The sequence below is a fragment of the Falco rusticolus genome, chromosome 8 (assembly GCF_015220075.1).
Source record: "Falco rusticolus isolate bFalRus1 chromosome 8, bFalRus1.pri, whole genome shotgun sequence".
NCBI classification, from domain to species: Eukaryota; Metazoa; Chordata; class Aves; order Falconiformes; family Falconidae; genus Falco; species Falco rusticolus.
The window spans coordinates 56,185,864-56,205,087 of NC_051194.1; the positions used below are offsets into that span (position 1 = coordinate 56,185,864).

The following is a 19,224-nucleotide window of genomic DNA, read 5'->3' on the forward strand; positions in this document are numbered from 1 at the left end:
ATTATTCAGGCTTTTAATTATTTACATATTTTGTGTGAGGCAGTTTTTGCAACAAGCAGGAGTGGGTCCAGGACCAGATCTAATGGGTTATGTTATTGGGAGTGCTTACAGACCCCTTATGCAGGTGGTGCATAAACTCAGAGTAAAATGTTTTTGCCCCTCCAAGAACAACACTTTGCTCCTCTGCTCTGAAAAGTGGGGATGAAAGCCTTTTGAGAGGCTGGCAGATGGGCAGGCCACCCCAGCAGCACCTTTCTGACAGCTTGGGGTTTGCTGGCAGTGGTGGTCTACATGAGCTATGAGTATGACCTGGAAAATCACCCTGTCCTCCCTTCCTGGGATGAACCACCACTCGGGATCTTCCAAAATCCTGCTCTGCTTCCAGCCAGATAACAACAGATGGGTAGAGCAGAGGTACGACCTAGTGGCTTCAGCTGGATTTCTTTGATGAAGGGACCTAAAGTCTCATGAAAGCTCAGAAACCCCACACTCTCTCTGGGAAAACAAGTATCATGCTCGCTGGTTTTTCTGATGTTCTGGTTGCCTGTTGCAGATGTTGCTATTTTGTTCTGTAGGTTAATTTATATTACCCATGATGAATGAATGCAGTCAAGAGGTATTGAACGCTGATGTGTTTATCTTATGGCAAGATAGAAATGTTGCAAACTTCTGAGCTACAGGAGGAAATGGGCTAATTTTAGATTTGTTCCTAGCCCTCGCCATGCGAATGGTGTCGCTGCGAGCCCAGCAATGAAGTTCACTGTGTTGTAGCAGACTGCGCAGTTCCCGAGTGTGTCAACCCAGTCTATGAACCAGAACAGTGTTGTCCTGTCTGCAAAAATGGTAAGAAAGTACTGTGTTGGCTTTAAGAGATATAAAGGAAACATTTCGTTAAAATGTTGTTGCTGATGCATTGCCAGGCGATTTGCTTCCCTCGCACAGGCTGGCACTGGGGATGTTGCTTCTCCTTGTGCCTGGGCTTCAGTTACGAGGTGGCAACTGTGAAAATTAAGGCCGCCCTTCCTGGCCTGTGTCTTCTCATAGAAGTTGGTGGGATTGCTGACTTCAGTAAGGCTTTACAGGACCGAGTCCCAATATCAGTGATAGTAGTTTCATGTCTTTGCTTTTTTTCTCATAATTAGTCTAACATGAAATCAAGTATAGAAGAAAAGAGAGAGTCTTTGTCCCTAAATTAAGGAAACAGTGGTTATTAGCTAAAACCAGGGGAAGACTCACCAAAATTAATGGCAAAACTTCCACTGGGGCCAGTAAGACACCCACCAAGCCTGTAACACCGTTAGTTTGTGTGCTGGAGTCTGTGTGTGGAGTGTTGGCCCTCATCGTCCTGCTGAAGCGATTTCATGAATTGGAGTCTGATTCAGCAACACTTTCAAGACAGGTTTTGGGATGACCGAAAGTACCTCTTTGGAAAATAAATCTGTTTCCAGAGAAGGTCTCCCTGGTCTTGTGCTGCAGCCTGTACACACATATGTCTCTGGAAAAGCACCTTTCTCCTGACATAAATATGAAGACAGGTTAAGAGGTGAGCCAGCTTCACATAAACCTCTTCATGGCTTTCTTAACATGTAAGAAATGGCTACTTAGACTCATCTTCTCGTGTTTAGAATTCACTATCCATATATATATTTCCTCTTACATACATCACTGCTGCTGGATAAGTTTAATGGTTGCTTTTGGATCTAAATGAAAATGTTTACAAAGAAATAACATTTTCAACACATTTTCTGCTCTTTAAGACAGAAAAAAGGCAAAGAATTGGAAATGCAAAATATTCTTATTAAAGGAATTGGCAAAATTAAGACTTGGAAGTCTGGAAAAAAGGAAAAAATACTACTTAGAATTCTGAGGTTTGTATTAAACCATGATTTTTACTTTAAAATATTTTGAAAGATTTTCATTTAGAGTTTTGTGTTTCTGTTGAAAAGCAGAAAATGTTTATAGGAAATTTCATTGTTTTGTTATTGTTGTTGATGAACTTCAGAGAAAAGGTATGTTAACCAGCTCTATCCGCCACCTTTGCACATGGCCCACCGTGCTTGGGTGTGAGGTTTCCCGTCGCACTCAAGAAGATTGATGTCTTGGGTTAATGACTCAGAGGGGTAACACTGGCCATCGCCGTGTCTGTTACCATAGCTCAGTCATTTACACCTGAGCAAACGCCGCTCGTGTGTGTTTGGCCTCTGTGTTCCCATCACGTATAGGGTACCATGCTGAATCCACCTCATTTACGGTGGCAGCACTCACCAATTCCTTCCCATCTGGTTCGCGTCACATGAATCCAAACTGTGAGCATCCCTCTGGCTTCCCAGCAGTGCAGACTCAAAGGTGACTTCACATAGGTCCAGGAGCTGCTGGGTTTCCCTACCAGCCCTTTACCACCATGACCATTTCCCCCTGTAACCAGGCTCCCTGACTCTGGATGTCAGTGATTTTCTGTGTTGCAGTCCGCAACATCCCTGGTGACCAGGAGTGTCTTTCAGAAACAGAGTGCTCAGATAACCAGGAGGAAGGGGAAGGAAGCAGCTGCTACTGATGGGTAGGAGGACAGGGGGACAGAAGGAAAATGAGCCACCTGCTGAAGGGGCTTCAAGGCACGGTGTAGTGATTGCAACCCTCAGCTAGAAGCCAGGAAGCTTTCTCCATGGTTTTGCCAAATTTCTCCACTTCTTTCTTCACTCATCTGTAGGGGATACAGATATAAAGTTCTCTGAAACCCGTTCTAGGCAGGGAAGTATTTTTCACCATCCTACATGCCTTGGGGATCCTGGTCTATGGGGCCGGGGAGACCGGGGCTTGCAGCACAGCTCTGAGCCACTGGTGGGTGAAGGGGAGAGGCGGTGCGGTGGCACAGCTGTTCCTTGGGGTCAAGGAGCATACCTACATGGTCAGTGCTGTGGAGGGGAGCTGAACCCCTTCTTGCATCCCAGCCTGACTGTAGGGATGAGATGTGAGACCCCTCGGCTGGCAGGGCTTTCTGCTCCGCCTGCTGCAGCTGGAGCTGACTGGCCAAGGCTTTATCCTACAAATGAAATCAAATAATTCACACAGTGATGGAAATAAGTAGGTGTCAAGGTAGTCTCTGTTCTCACAGGGAATCTGATGAGCAAATTTTGTTACTGCTCTTGGATGTGGCGCCTGGTGTGGTTCACACCCTTTGTCTCCCTCTTACATTTTTGGGAACTTCATGTGCAAGAGTAACAGACATTGTTGTGTCTCCTCCCCTTCTGAATCCCTCTGACACATCCTAATGAATGAGAATTGCAATGCTTTACGCTGTCTGTTCATCCTGAGACAAAGAATTTATCTTTCAGCTCTCCGGCACAGCCAGTCAATTAAAGCTCAGTTCCACAAATGCATGAAGATAGCACAAACTGACAGAACCACTTAAATGACTGAACCCACCCCCCTACCCACCTTTTTTTGTTTATTTTTATTTATTTATTTATTTATTTGGGGGTTTTCTTTCCAACCAGTAGCTTTTGCTTTCTACCAAAATGGTGAAGGCAGTTACCGTGCCATGTTTCAGTGTGGTGAAAGGATTTTAGCTTAGTCTCAGTCCCTGTGGTCCACATTTTAGACTGGCAAACCGAAAAGCTCAAGGATACAGCTGTTGGGGGTGGGGGGGCAGGGGGAACAACAGAATCCCCAGAACAACACATAGTGCAAATCTTCATTTTAAAAGCTACTCCTTAAAATTTTGGTAAGGAAAATCCTTGGTTTAGGTTAAAACACAGCCCTGCATCATTTGCTACACTTTGCTAGCAGCGTGGCTTGCCTGCTTGTTTAGCTGTTGCTGCCACTAATGGGAGAATAATTTCCTCTCGATACATTCAGATAGATTTTCATGCCTTTCTTAATTATATCATGCCAAGGGCAAAAGTGCTGTGAAGCAGTGAGGTTAATGCAAAAATCTGTTGATTCTAACATACCTGACCTGAAGATTCATAAAAAGCCAATATCAATTTCTCTCCCTCTACCATCATTTAAGAGCAGTCTGAACAAGTGGCTTTGGAGATTTATTCCATATTGTCAAAAGAAATAGAATTGTTATCTTGTGCTTCACTAGATGCTGTAGCTCGTGCAAAGCCGGCTGTGCTCAGCAAAGGATACCGCACTACACACAGAGCAGGTGGAGTTCACTGGGAGGTTAAAATTTGGAGGTGAGGGAAGGAGAGGACATTTCCTCCTTTGTGTCCCATCACCCAGCTTGTCAGAGTGTGTTTTAAGGACAATGGCTCCAGGTGCTGCACAGTATTTCTGTCGTGGAGATGAAAGGTCACTGGATTTCACATCCCTGGTAGTCTGACAGACCACAGAATTATGGCCCCGAGTTGTTATTTCTAGTCATTGTGACTTCTCCAGACAAAAGTGTGTCAGCTATTGTTAACTCTCTCCTCTGCGGGATCTAAAACTTGCCTAGCACTGTTAAAATCAATTGTGGCTGCCACCATCTGTGCTATCCCTCCTGCCCCCAAGTTCTCCTGCAGTTCAGGAAGAACATCTATCCACTCTGCTTACGCCAAAGCGTTTCCAAGCAAAAATCCCCCACAGGTCCCATCCTCCTGTGCCCAGGGCTGTAGACATGCCTGTGTGGTGGTGTTCAGACTTCCCTGGGTCTTCTCACCTGACTCTGAACTCTTCATTTCCAAATCTCCGTTTGTCCCTCCCCGTAGGTCCATCCATTGCTGGGGGCTGAACCTCACTATTGGTGGGATGTTTTTTTAAAGCCCTTCCTTATGTATCTCTGTGAGATTGCTCTTTGCATTTCCTTCAACCCTTTGGATGTGGTCTCGCAAGGATGCGAGGATCCCTGGTGTATCATCACTCTCATCTCTTCATCTGGTTTAATCTGTGATCCAGATTAAATGGGTTCCTCTTTGCCAGCTCCAAACAACTCTCACCTGCTGCTGTGCACAAAGGGATAAATTAATTGTGTTTCACCTTCGCCAGTGCTGTTTGTTCAGAGCTGAAACCACGTGCTCCCAACATGCCCTTCCTGGGGGGGTGAGTGGATGTGCTCCAGCAGGGTGTCCCCAGGTGGCCTTGGAGGTCCTTCCTCCCGTGCCGTGCTGAGGTAGTGGCACGCTGATCTTTGCTCACTGCTCTGAGGGGGCTCAGCTTTACACACTTGTGCATCTGTCCCCCATTTGATGCTCCGTGGAAGGAAAAACAGATGCAATTTCAAATTAGCAGCCTCGCAGCTGCTTGGGGAAAGGCTGGAGGTGAGTGGAGGCAAGAAAAGGGCAGCACAGGGCTCCCAGCAACCCGTGTTCTCCTGATTTCACAAAGTGCTCCTTCAGAATTCTATCCAAAAATAATCTCGACATTAGCAAAAATCCATCATCATGGGGAATTTTATGGCGCAGCTGTGTTGGGGAAATTAATTTAAAAATTCTAATAAATGCCACAATAGAATTGTTAACTTCTTCTCCTCTCTAAAGTGTGAAATTCTTTTCAGAGCATTTCAAAGGCGCCTTCACCCATTTACACATACATTAACGCAATTCCTAAAATAAGACTTTGCTGTGGCACTTCCATTTTCTTGAGGGATGAACAGAATAAGCATTATAAATTTCTGTTTTGGGGACTGGTTTTGCTTTTAATTTAATTTTTGTTGCCACCAATCCTCAACAAAAGAATTTGTTACCCAACAAGACAGATAAAAGCTAACATGTCCACAATGAAATACTTCCTGGCAAGCGTGCTTACTCACGTTAGCGTGGGCTTCTGGAGACGTTCGTGATGAAATACTGGGCAGCAGGAAGACATGTTTGTAGATAATCTTTCAGTGAGTCTTTAATTAAAGTTTTAAATTATCACAGTTGATACAGATTTCAAAGTACAGAGTCTGATCCCGGCCTCTACGCACAAGTAAAAGATGCCTTTGACCTTCAACAGATTTTGCTTCAGTAAAATAGCATGTATTCAGGGAAAGCTCATATGGGTATTCATTGTAATATGCTATAAATATTAATAATTCTATACAAATGTCTTCATCTTTGAGGGCATGAGCACGAAAGCGAGTAAATAATAATTTATTTCCATGCATATAAAGCCACATTTTACCTAAGCTTCTCTCTTAATTTACTGAGAATATAAACTTGCTGTTCATTATTTCTCTGTTTGAGTTAATTTGAAATAAGCATTCTGCACCCCAGCCTGTTCCTTCTGTAACGCCGCATGTTTTGCCCAGAAAACCCCTGAGGATTCTCCCAGCCTGTCGAAGCTGAGAGCAGCCTTTCCTTTAGCAAACAAATATTCATTACATGTGTCCCTGAGTGAATTCCGCACGCCACTGTGTAGAGTAAACACCCAGGGGCTGACCTTCGAGGCTGCCTTTTCCTAGCAAGGGCTCGGTAGAAATGCCTTTTTTCTAAGCAGATGATTTTTGGAAGTCTCCAAGGGCCGAAGGGGTGTCCCTTTGGAAAAGCTCTGCTGTGGACAACAGGAAGAATTGGTGCTGCCACATGGGCAGGCAGCCCCCAGGCCAGGCTGTTCCCATCCTGCCCAGCCAGGTGCTGGGTGGAAGTTCGTTCAGGAACTTCAATTACATTTATACATTAAGCAGGGTTAATACTGATTACCGTTTGTGTAGGTAGACTTATCAGGAAAATCTGGATGCCACAGAATGAGGTATTGGTGATGCAGTCAATGAACTGGGCTCTTTCTTCTGAATCAGAGAGACAACCAAATCAATGCCCAAGTGTTGTCTCAGAGAGGCAATGTGATGTGTTTATTTTGGAAAACCTTTTGGGATTTTGGAGAACAAAAGGCTCCATATAAATGTAAATTATTTATTGTATTTTCGGCAAAGGTAATAGATTAACAGTGCATGTTGTTAACCAATAGTGACAAAAAGAACTTTGCCACATGGTCTCTGTTGTTCCAAATTATCGGCTATCTTGAAATGTGCCAAGATTTTAATATTGAATAATCCAGTGCCTGGATATTAAGTTACCTGTGCTTTACTGCATAAATATAGCTTGTTATTTATCTGCAAGATATGGATCATTGAATCTCCAGGTCATTGTTTTGGAAAGCATCTGCTCCTACCATGATCAGTACAAAAAAATCAATGAATTGTGGATAAAAATTACTAAAAGTTTGAGAAAAAAAAGGAAGGTTTTGGGGAGAGGATGTTTTGTCTGCCATTCGATTATATACAGCTGTTGCAGGATAAAGGTGACACAGAAAATGTGGCAAGAGGATGAGAGAAGACTTCATATTCATTTACTTTATGGAAAACAGTGGTTTGAAGCCATGGGGAAATTCCTTTAGGAAAAAACAACTAAATAAAATTCCTCTTCTAATTTATTTCAGGAATTCCTGAAATGGCCAGATTTTAAGATTGCAGTTAAAACCCCTTCAGACAAAGTCTATGCAATATGCTGATTGATTGTGCAGATGCAAGTTGAATGTGACCAGCCAAGAAGATGATGTATCCCCCATGCTGGACTTTGCTGGACTCCACGATCCTCTCCATAGGCCCCGGAGACCGAAGCCGGTAGCATAGCGTAGCCGCATCACCCTTCGTTCTTGGTGGATGAAGTATTCATGGCAACCAGCCAAGTTTTGACTCCACCACTCTCCCCCCATTCAGATGTCAGGCTGAGGGGTCACGAGAAGGACCTGCTCGTCTTCAGGCAATGTGGGGGCTGGTGGGTGTTTCGCAGCTGCCTCCTTAGCACTGCTGTGCTGATGCAGAGATGCCACCCCAAATCAGGAGCCGTCTTCCATTTTTGCAGAACCTGCAGAAGCCAACTTAACATTGCAATGACAGAACTCAACGCACCAAGGCTTTGTGGCCAGCTGTGTAAATCAACGGGTTTGGAAGGCTGAACACAGAAGAAAATTTGTGAGACTGCAAAGGATGCGTTTTTGATTGTCGGCTAATGTTCTTTGTGTTTACCAGAAGGAGTGTAAACTGTGATGCCCTATTAGCTCAATTAAAGGAGTGATTTGACTACCAACAGAGGAAAAAAATGATTGATTTAAAATCCGGTAGAAGATCAAGATTGAAAACAAGGCGGTATATTTGGGCCAGGCGGTCACCATCCTGACAAAGTACTTCAGAACTTGCTTTACTGTTCTTTGAAAAAAGAAGTCATTTCACTGAAATTGATTTTCAGTGGAGCTCGTTCACCTCCATTACTTTGGGCCAAATGGTTGAAGGCATGTAGATGCTGAACTTGCTGATGAGAGTTAGGTACATAAGCATCTGTCAATAGCTAGCCCCTCCATTGCCTTTGGAAATCTCAGGCAGCTGGATTATCCAGGTGCTTAAATGCCCCCCTGACTCAAGACTGTGACCTGCTCCCTGTGGACACAGCTGTTGAAAGAGTCATCTAATAACAGTGAAAAGCTTTGGAAAGGTATATAGACATTAAATCTTCCAAAATCAGGAGGTGGTGGTGGTGGATAGCATCAAGGATGGCCGAGTTGAATCTGCCACCGCCTGGTGTTTAGAAGAAGGATAGACTAAAAGAGGCAAGAGAGAGGAAAAGTCTTTAGAGAACAAAAAAAGACATGAACTGAACAGCACTTAATGTGATTAACTCTGTCACACAGCTCGGTGCTCACACAAAGCGGTAGCTGCTGGACTGTGTAGCATCAGAGTGACAGGGATGCTGCTGGGAAAAGCTCAATTCAAAGAGTGCTGTGGTAGGGAGCCAGCAGGACAGCAGCCCTGTTTGACCCGATGTGTTCATCTGCGCACTCACAGGTCAGCTTCCCGAGCATTCGTGGTCCCTTCCTCTGCCCAGGAAGCAAGAAAATGGTAGTTTATTAAACAAGGCAGGAGAAGACTGCCAGACAGCCAAAGGCCAGGCAGGAGCTGAAAGCCGCTGTCCTGCATTTTTACCCCAGGTCCTAACCATGTTTCCATGCTTCCCCCCCCCCAGTGTAGTTCAAAATGAATGTCTATGGGCTCCCCAAAGAGAAGGGTCGGGAAGGATTATGAGGAGCCGTTTGTTGGATGCGACTTGTTCCAAATCATTAAGTGGACACAGCTCACAGAGATGTGGGAAACACGTTACATGGTCTGCATTGCTCTTTAAACTCAAAAATAGTTTTGAAGAAGCATCTTCTCATCAGTGATTGTTTCCCCTTGGGAAAATGTTGCTGAAATTTGTGTGCACAAGCCTATGACAGTGGTAGCTCAAGATCCACTACCATCATGATAGTATATTGTAGAGGAGGGGGATAGGTTTGGGTTTTTTGGGGGGAAAAAGTTCCTAGGTTCAGGTTGGGAAAACAAGTTCCTTTTGCAGTACACCAGCAGCCCAGGCAGCACTGAAATTAAAGCAGAAGTGGTCTTGCTATCCCCCACTGATCAGATTCTTGGTGTAACTTAAAAGACCAAAAGTGACATGATTATTCAGTTGCATTGCTGTAAACCTTTTTGCTGCAAGAGAAGCCTAAGCCAAATCCTGAGTCTGTGTCACTTGGTGTAATGCTGGCAGTGGTGTTTCACTCTGATTTACTCCAGCTGAGGATCTGACCTGCAAGAGCTCATATCTCTGGGTGACTCACAGGCAAACTGCAGGAGGCTGGGGTGTTTTGCATGGTCAGGCTTTCTAAAAGGATTAGAGATGGGTTTGCTTTTGCTGCTCTAGAAGGTTGGGATTATTAAGCATATCTGTATGAGAAGAGTGGCAGACACTGTCTTCATGTATTTCTAATTTAATGAATGTTTAATGCTTCTTTTATTGGAGCCTACATATATGTAGAGTAGAGGACTTTAACAAGGGGTTGACTTATGTCAAATAATTGATGTTTGAGCTGGTCCTTTTACACGAAATGCAGACTTTACAGAGCAAAGAGACTAATGAAAATATGAATTAAAGATTAGAGCTAAGCAAGTCTGAGAAAACAGAATTTAAAAAGGCACTTAGAAGTTTTCTCCTCCTGCTTCCTTTCCTTCCCTCCACCTTTTCTACATCTCCGTCCTCTCTGCTTCTTTGATAGGGTCCTCAATTTCAGCCGCAGCCTTCTGTCTTTGCTACACCTACACACCTCTGCAAAGGAAATGAGGGCAGTAATCTCATTCTGGGTATTGCATCATCCTAGCCTGGTACACTTGCAAGCTCACCAATCAGTTTGGCTGGAGGGGCTAGAAAGAATTTTTAAGGTGCGTTTTTCTTCTTCTCTGTCCCTGATTTTCTGATGGAGTGAATCTGATGGGCAGAATGAAAATAAGTGCAGGTTTGGTGGAACTGTTTGTCCAGAGGGACCCACAATTTTTTGTGGGTGTTGGGTGAGGGTGAAAAAAATTTTTATGTGGTGGCAATACTGCTGTGTGACAGTGGTGGAGCTGTGTTGCCTGGAGAAAGTTCCTGTAGGACAGCTTTGAGGCTGGTACAGCGCCAAGACTGCCATCAGATATTGCTGGTCCCCGTTCTCCAGGGATGCTCTTCGGCCCATAAGCATCAGCATCCATTTCCTTCCCCTCCCTTGGCCCACCCCTCTCTCTCTCAGTTAGCTGTCTTCCTGCTCTGGCTTTTCATGGGTGCTTTCAGCTCTGAGTGCAGGTCTACAAGCTCAGCACCAAGGCATGGCTCCTGCAGCATGAGGCTTCTCTTGCCTCAGTTCCTGCTGCACAGGCTGCAAAGAGCTTGGCTGGCTGGGGGGTTAATTTCTTGCTTTCTGTGTTTAGAAAACTCTTCTGCAATGTTTATCTGAATTAATACCTAAGACTGAAGAGCTTAGGCTTGGTCATCAGCAAATAAAAGCCCAGTGGAAAAGAGGGGAGGATCTTGATTTCTTTGCTTTGTCTTGTTGGGTTGGTGTGGTTCAGTTCCTTGCACCTCTGGCCATATTGGTACAGCTAAATAAAAGAGGGCTGGGCAGAGAACTCATCCTTGGGACCCTGATTGTCAGCATTTTGTAATGGGTGGCACACCTAAGTCACAGCAGTCAGCCAGTGCCGTTGTAGCAGGCTTGGTGTGCTCCACAGCCTAGCTGTGTCTTCACCCCAACCCTGAGGCACGTACGGCACCCTTGATGCTAAGGAATCATCACCCCACTGGACCGTAGGGCTGCTGTCTTGTTAGCTCAAGCAGTCCAAAGAAAGGCGCACAAAATAATTACGCCTTAGGGTGAAGAGGGGAACATCCTGGGGTCTGGAGGAGGTCCAGGGAGAAGTGCTGGGTGGTGTGGATGTGGCCAGTCTTTGCCATGTGGCATCAGAACCAGAGGAGAATCTCATGTCCTGTTTTCTTTAGCAGTATGTATGTGTTCTCTCCCTCCACAGGAAAAGCTGTCACTGCATTCTTACCTCTTACAATTTTCGTCTCCAGAAGCACTAAGCCACCAGGGAGCCTTCATGTGTAGAGCTTTGAGATGCAGAGTTCACACCTGAAATAAGGACTGGGCAGGAGAGGAGGCAGGGAGGAGGGCAGTGATGCACCCCAGGTGATACAGTAGGTCGTTAGCAAAGGCAGCGATGGCCCCGTGGTCCTCCTAACTTCTGTGTCCTGAGGAAATACTGCTTCTCTGCTGGGCTGAAGGAACCCATCCTTTGGGGGGTAGGTATGCACTACGTGGGTCTCGTTGCAAAGCATGGTCACTCTTAGCAACCCTGTGTAGGCATGTCTGTATTCCTTATCATTTATTTTTGTACACAAGTTCTTGAAACTCAAAACCATAGAAATCAGAATGTGCTCATGGTAGAAACTAAAAAAATCAGACTATAAACCCTTCAAAACAGTATGGAAAACACCACAGAGTGGCAGTCCTACCTAACAAACAGAGTTTGATATCTGCCCTGTCTGCAATGAACTCAGGGTGTATGGGATCTAATTGTATGTATGATTTAACCTTATTCTTGCACAAAAGATCATAGAATCACAGAACGGTTTGGGTTGGAAGAGACCTTAAAGATGACCAAGTTCCTATTGCCCTGCCACGGGCAGGGCCACCTTCCACCAGCCCAGGCTGCTCACAGCCCCGTCCAACCTGGCCTTGAACACTGCCAGGGATGGGGCAGCCACAGCTGCTCTGGGCAGCCTGGGCCAGTGTCTCACCACCCCCACAGCAAAGAATTCCTTCCTAATAGCTAATCTAAGTCACTATCTATCATCAACTAAGTCACATTTTTGTCCCAGTTAAAAATGTTTTGTGCCAGGTAGTGCTGGTAGGGAAGCTCGCATTCGTTAGAATTAAGTGCAGCAGGACCTGGTGTAGCAAAGAGAAAAGGACTGATGTCCTGTGCAGGATCTGTTGAGAGAAATGGGTCTGTGTGAAGATGAGCACACAAAGTTCTCCCTGACCTTTCAAAGCTCAGGCTTTTTTCACTGCAGCCAGTTGAGACTCTTTGAAGAAGATGGGAGTATGTTGGTCAGAAAACGCTGACTCACTGAAACATCCCTGGGAAAAAGGCCAATTATAGCAAACTCGCTGTTTGTACGTTTAAAAAGGTCAGGAAAAAAACCTTGAAATGATCAGGTGCCCCATTTTAATGCTTTCAAAACAAACTGGTGCAAATCTGGGAGGGTGGCAGGGGTGACATGGTTTTGGATATAGATCTTTATTTTATAATTCGGAACTTTTCAAACCGGGAAGACAGAAATGAATTTTGTTCAATTAATTATTTCAGACAACCTGCTCTGATTTTTATTCAAACTAAAAAGTGTTTGCAACTTTAACTTTTCCCCCCCATTTGAGTGGGAAAGGAATAGCAGAAATGGGAAACATCCTTCCCACTCAGCTCTCACCCTAGCCTGGGTAGGTTGTCAGGTCCAGGATGGGATTCAAATGCTACTCGGGTTAGATGCTTTTGGGGCCACCACTTCCCACGCCGAGCACTGTCGGCACCCAGCACTTCTTGGGAAACCATCTGCACTTTGCAGGATCAGGCCTGCAGGCTTTGCTATTTGCAAAATAGCACTTTGAATTGCACTTTCTTGTCTGATTGCCATACGTGGGAAATGTCAGGAGACACGGGTGGAAGAGCCCTGGTTCAATATTGCTTCACTATTCCTGAGTCTCATTAGCTCATGTCAGTGCACTTGCCCTGTTTCTGGCTTCTGAACAAAAATTACCAGCGTGCTTTCCATGCCATCCCCGCCTAGCTCTTACCGCATACAGAAAAGACTGCAAATCCCAGGGAGTAAATAATGCCCCCCATCAGCTCCTCAGGCTGTGTCTGAGCAGCGGCTGGGGAACACGCTGCAGCTGACGCGGTGTGCCAGTGCCGAGCCAGCTCAGTTTGCAAGTCAAAGGCTCTGATTTCATGAGGGCCAAGCCACCACTGGGCGTTCCTTCCAGAAAAGCCTCCTTCTCTGATCTCTGACTCATCGCAGCCACCGGTGACGTCCAAGGGACTCCTTCTGCATGAGGATTATTCATCTGACCTGGGTCTGCAGCAGCATCCAATGCATCTTCTCTTATCTCCCAGCAAGCAGAGGCTGGCAACTGCATGGGTAGCGTGGGCACCAGCCCCTTCCCGATGGCACAACAGTCGCAGACCTGCCCACTGGGTTCTGGATCAGGGCAGTGGCTGCCAGCTGTTGAGGAGTTAGCTTGCTTTTGTTTGACGTGCTGTGGTTGATGCACGTGAGGCTCTGGTGCCCTCGCTGTGCTACAAGGAAAGGGTCAAGAGAGAATTCATGGTTACTTTTCAAGCTGTGTCAAACGAAAAGAAGAGTATTACAGGAAACGTCAAATGGTAATTGTTAAGGAGTTAGAAAACTGTGATTAAAAATGAAAACCTGTCCACAATAGTAGCAGTCAGATATAGTTGCTATATTTTGCATAGAAACCACAATTTTTCTTGGCTACATTTGTGCCCTCCTAGAGAGCAAATACACTGATCCAGTTTCTGAGACTGATGTAAATTGGCCTAGCTACCTTGCTCCAAGGGGAACACCCATGCTTTTTCAGCAGCTGAAGGTTTCCCCCCACCTCTCTTTTATCCTAACAGCTTGACAATAAAATTGTTACAAGCACAAAAATAGCCAGAGCCCCTTCTAGTGCCTGTATAAGCCAGCCTTGCACCTTCCAAACTGGGGGATACTGCTGCTGTCACCCTGCAGAGGCAGCGCTGCCCCATGGGGTGGATGGCAAGTCCGAAAGTGAAGTTACAGCCAGAAATCCTGCCGGGGTGCATTTGTCTGTGAAGGGAGTTTGCTTGTCTGAGGGTCTGCACCCCCCTGCTATGCTGCTGCTCTGCCTCCTTTGGTTTGCTGCCATACTTTGCCAGAAAAATCTTGCCAGAATCTGAGTGAGGGACTGTGCTTGGTTCAGGTCTCCCGGTGCTTGGTGCTCCTCTCCCAGAGCCACTTCTTGAACAGTTTCACCTGTACTGGAGGGACTTCCCTGCCAAAATGGTAGCTTGGGTTTCCCAAGTCAGCCAACCCATGAAATGAAGGTGATTACTTTTCTTTGCAGATCTAGCCTAACATGTCTATGGATCTAAATGCTGAAGGAGTGGTGATGGAAGGGGAACAACCTCAAAGGAAAGGATTATACACCCAGGACTTTCCTTGCTCCTCTGTTGCATGCAGTAGTGTTTTTTGCTGTTTGCATTGCCCCTTCTCCCCTGCTTGTTTTCTCCATCTCAGGGAAGTGCTGCCTGTGCTCTCCCTCCTTGGGTTCACATGTGATCAAGCAAGAAGCTCCTCTCCTAACTATGGGTTAAACAAAGTGCCACGGCTAACCTGTAGCCAGAGACAAGATTAGAGGAGACTGCTAGCTAATTAGGAGCAGTGGCAGTGGATGGCACTTGGCAGGTTCACGTGGGATGCTGATAGGCACTGTCAGACTGGCTGGGGGAGCCTGCACCCAGCAAACAGGCTGGCTCCCCCAGCCCTGTGGATGCACCGGAATTTCAAAGCAGTGTGTGAAAGATTTTCCTTGTTGGAATAGGATTTGCCAGATTTGAATGGGATGCTCAATGTGCATCAAGGAAATCGGTGCATTTGTCCTCCCAACTGAGGGTCGGGTTTTCTAGGCATGACCTGCTCTAGTACATAAACGTTAGCACAGGGAAGTCTGCAGTCAACCAGGTATTGCATGTGCTGGTGGAATATAGACTCCTAGGTGGGGCCAGCCCAGTGGTTCTCCATTGCTGCATGCATTAATAAGCAGGTCACTGCCGTGGGGGTCAGCAAAGGGGCTATATATCATTGGCTTTCTGTTTTCCACTAATCTGCTGAGGGAAAATAAATAAATAAATAAAATCCCCCATATAAGCTCATTATGTCCAAAACTTTCTCAGCTGGTAAGGTCGAAGCAGCAGTGAGTCTGGCAGTGCTTACAGGCGTGGCACCTTTTAATGTCCTTTTAGTAACAGCACCTTTTAGTGAGGCGTTATTGCTGTCTTCGTGGGGTCAGCTACACGTCTGTCTTTCAGAATTACCCCCACTGCGGTCATGTTGGGAGGAGCTAACTTCTTGGCGAGGTGCTAGCAGTGAGTCTCTGACCTCTTGCCTACAAGAGGGAGCCTTTCTGGCACCACTGGTCAGGTAATCCTGGCAAATTATGTAGGCAGCACGTCCCTGGGTGGCATCGATAACACGTCCGATATGCTGTAGTGTCTAGTTGTGCATTTCACTCCACAGTCACTGAGTTTCTACTTTATTCAGCTGCAATCAGCTGCCACAGTGAGGATTTTGGCTGTGCACCCCAGGAGGGGTTCTGTGGGGCAGAGAAACACCCCACACTTGGACATCGGCAGCCCCAAAGTCTCCGTTGCTACTTTGACTTTGTAACGCAGACAGGCAGCCCATGTTAGGGATGACAGTTTCCTTCTTTTTTGTGTCTCCAGAGCAATCAGTGTCAGTATGAAGCCCATTTGTTTGCCCTCCTCATGTCATCCTGCCCCTGAGGTTTCACAGGACCCACCCTGAGTTTCCTCCCAGAATTTTCCACCTGAGAAATATCTTCAATAAGACAACAGAGTTTATTCGCTGAGTTTGGCAATCGCTTCATGGCCCAGGGAAGAAGGATGCAAAATAAGAGTCAGGGGAGGAGGCGGGGAATAGATGCTGTTTGCTCTCGAAAGTATCCACTGGACGTTTACCCAGCCCTGGCCTGTGCTCTCTATAAGTATTTAGTCTCGCTGGCTAATGGCTCACTTGTGATACGATGCTCAACGGCCCCGATCTGCAGCATGTGTGCTTGGCACGTTGATAACCTGTGGTTCATTAGGGACTTGGGCTGGGCTGCCCAGCGGCAAAAGTCAGCTCCCAGGCAGCCAAGCAGGACTGGCCGCTGGCAACGGAAAGCCCCCAGCCTCATTTTATCACTCGGCACCGTAATTGGTGGCAGAAAGCAATCGGTTGTGGAAGGCGCAGGAGGAGTGAGGATGCTGGGAGGAATTGGCAGCAGTATAAATAAGATACGGAGGGAGGAGGAAGGGAAGGCGTACGCAGTGAGGGTGCCTGGCCTGACAGCACAAATTGGCTTTATTTAGACATCGGTGGCCCTCCTTTCCCCCTGCTTTTTTTCCAGTGAGTGTAAAAAGAGCCAAAAATAAACCTCCTTGGGCCCTACTGCAGGATCTCAGCTGTGGTAGGGAGGGGACCTGTCTTGAAAGCGCTGGGGCGATGCTGTCTTCAAAATAAACATTTCACTGGCTTCTGAAATTACAACCCTTTCTGTGGCAGTGACACTGGTTATTACAGCCCTCTGGGTGCTGGCTTTCTCACTGTGATTGCTGCGGAGGAATAAAGAGGAGAAAAAGAAAAAAAGAAAAAAAAAGCGAGGGGAAGGAATGCAAAGCCAAGCTAACAGAGTAACTTCTGGCGCTGGCAAGTTTTCATCTTCCAAGGTCAGCCCTGATTTCATTTGGAGAGTGCTTTGCTCTTTCTAGCAGTTTTGGCTATTGCAGCCATACGTACAAAGGGCCATCTGGAAATCTGTTCCCAACTTTAGCAACGTGGAGTTGCCCTGAGCCCCTGTTTGCTCTCTGGCTGCAGAGGCTCTGTGTGGAGCTTACTTGGCCTTCTGCTCCTATCCCAGCGCGGCAGGGACCGGGTGCAACCCTGGGCGGAGAAATCAACCAGGCAGGGTGTGCGTGAAGCCCTTCAACTTCCCCAGGAATTGTACCCTCCTTCAGCTGTGGGGTTTGGGGCTGGGCTGGGCTTTGGGGTGCTTTTTTTTCCACCTTTCTTTTACTGCTTGTAGTTGTTGAGTTCAGCTTTTGTTATATGCATTCAAGAGTACAAGAGCATGTTTCATTTTCCAGATTAGAAAATGCTCAGAGGTATAATCAGGTCCTTCCACAGTATTTAATTATCCATAATTAAAGGCATCTACACAAAGCACCAGATTTTCAAAGACTGTTCTTGTGTTACATTGCTAATGAATTAAGTAATTAATTGACATTGAAAAAATACAATAGGAAACATCTATCTTTTAAAGTAAAGCATTTTTTAGGCGTTTTATAAAATCGTTAACTTGTATCAGGTCAGTAGCTGTTCTAATGTCTAAATCCTCTTTCTGGCTTTAAAAAAATTCCTGAAGGACAAAATGAACACGAGAAAATCAAGGCAGGGAATACTAGCTAAAGAATGTGGAAGCACTCAGAAATGGGGAATTTCATTTGGGAGTCATTGTCCATCACTTTGCTGCTCTGTCCTGCAGTTCCTCCCCTCTGCCAATAAGGTCTGAACCGGTTTCCATCACATTCAAGAACACAGTTGGCAGCCTTAAGCCTGTCGTGTTCCTACAAGCTTTGTTAAAAGTAGTTGTCTGCTGGATTTAGTTTCAACAGCCCACATCCCCTCAAGCAGGGCACTGCCTCTGTGCCTCAGTTTCCCCTGTGCTCTTCCCTGCCCCACAGGGATGCTGTAATGACAACAGGCTCTTGGTTGCGAGCCATTTGGATACTGTGATGCCACTGAAACCAGAGAGTGAGCAATAGTTTTATCCAGTAATTAAGTAACAAAGACTGGCAGAATGAGGGCTGACGAAGCATTCTGAAAATCTGGGGGGGGAGGGATGCAGAGCCACATACATCCACCATAAACTTTCCCCAGCTTTTCTTCATTCCTAGGTGCTACCTTACAGTGCAAAGTAACTATCCTGGCCTGGCACATCAGCATAATATCATATGGCATCTGCCACAGTATAAAAGCCCACATAGATTGTGGTAATGCATTTCGAAGTGGCACCCAGAATTATTAGCAAAGAAAAGGACAATTCTTTTCCATTTGATGATTTTGTTAAATGCAACCATTCACATGCAAAACCAGCACCGCTCATTTTATTTTTATTAGCAACCTGACTGTTTGCATGACACTATCAGAAAGCACTGTGGAAATGCCATGGATACCATCAAATTCAAGTAGCATAATGGGCCCTCGGAAGAGCAAAATCTGGGGACAAAACATGGATTAAAGCTGCTTCTGCAGCTGTTGGAGAAATCAGGGCAGGTCCCAGCAGAAGAGTTTAGGAGTCTGTTTATTCCAGAAGCACCAACCTCTGTGTGTCTCATCTGTCCATCAGACCAAGGTATGCCCATCCTTGCAGTGGTTTGCCCTCGAGATCCATCCATCCTGCCCTGCTCCTTCCTCCTCTTATTTCCTCAGGAGCCACGGATTCTGGCACAGTAGCACCATGTCTTGTCTAACACCAAGCTTATCGGTTGCTTGGGGTGGAGTTGGAGGGGAGATGTTTTCTCAAGTTTCCTTTTCAGTGTCCCAGGCAGGTAATTAAATTCCCCAAACAAATTAAGAAATCCTCTTTCTGCCATTGTGGTTATACCCTTTCTCTGGGTAATCAATCATTTGTATGGATTTGCATAGAAGTGGGAGCTCTGCCGCTGCAGCCGGACCTGAATTTATAGGGGTGAAGAAAAGGCAAATCCAAAGGCCAATGCCACTTAGCTCGGTTAAAGGCTTTTCAGAGGAGTCCACCCTTTCTACTGCAAGCGGAACTTTAGTGACTGGCTGAGACATGTTCATTAAATTCGCCTATCACTTGGGTCTTGCCTACCTGTGGCCAACTGGTTTTGTGTCCATTGTTGTGGAGACTGGGAGTCTGCGGAGTGGTGGGGAGCACTGGAGGCCAGGAGGATGGGAATGGTGCCGAAGGCAGCGGGAGATGGGCTTGCTGTGTCACACAAAGTGTGAAAATTGGGCTCTGCTCAAAATCAGCAACAGAAAACCCAACAACTCAAACACAAGCTGAGATTAGAAAGAAATGGTTTCAGCGGCAGCTCTCTTCTTACATGAAAAGTTTTTGCTTTGCTTTGAAGTT

At 46.0% G+C, this 19,224-nt stretch overlaps 1 protein-coding gene across 2 annotated transcripts in view; it reads left to right on the forward strand.

Annotated features, from left to right (window-relative positions):
* VWC2L (von Willebrand factor C domain containing 2 like) overlaps positions 1-19,224 on the forward strand; it is a 62,915-nt gene that overhangs the window by 20,766 nt on the left and 22,925 nt on the right. Inside the window, exons 3-4 of one of the 2 annotated variants that reach the window (XM_037397388.1) lie at positions 714-843; positions 7,342-8,972. In XM_037397388.1, the coding sequence (XP_037253285.1) occupies positions 714-843; positions 7,342-7,367 (156 nt within the window). In that variant the 3' untranslated portion in view covers positions 7,368-8,972. Of the gene's footprint in view, positions 1-713; positions 844-7,341; positions 8,973-19,224 lie in introns of those variants that run through there. The other variant, XM_037397387.1, reaches the window with a different exon arrangement.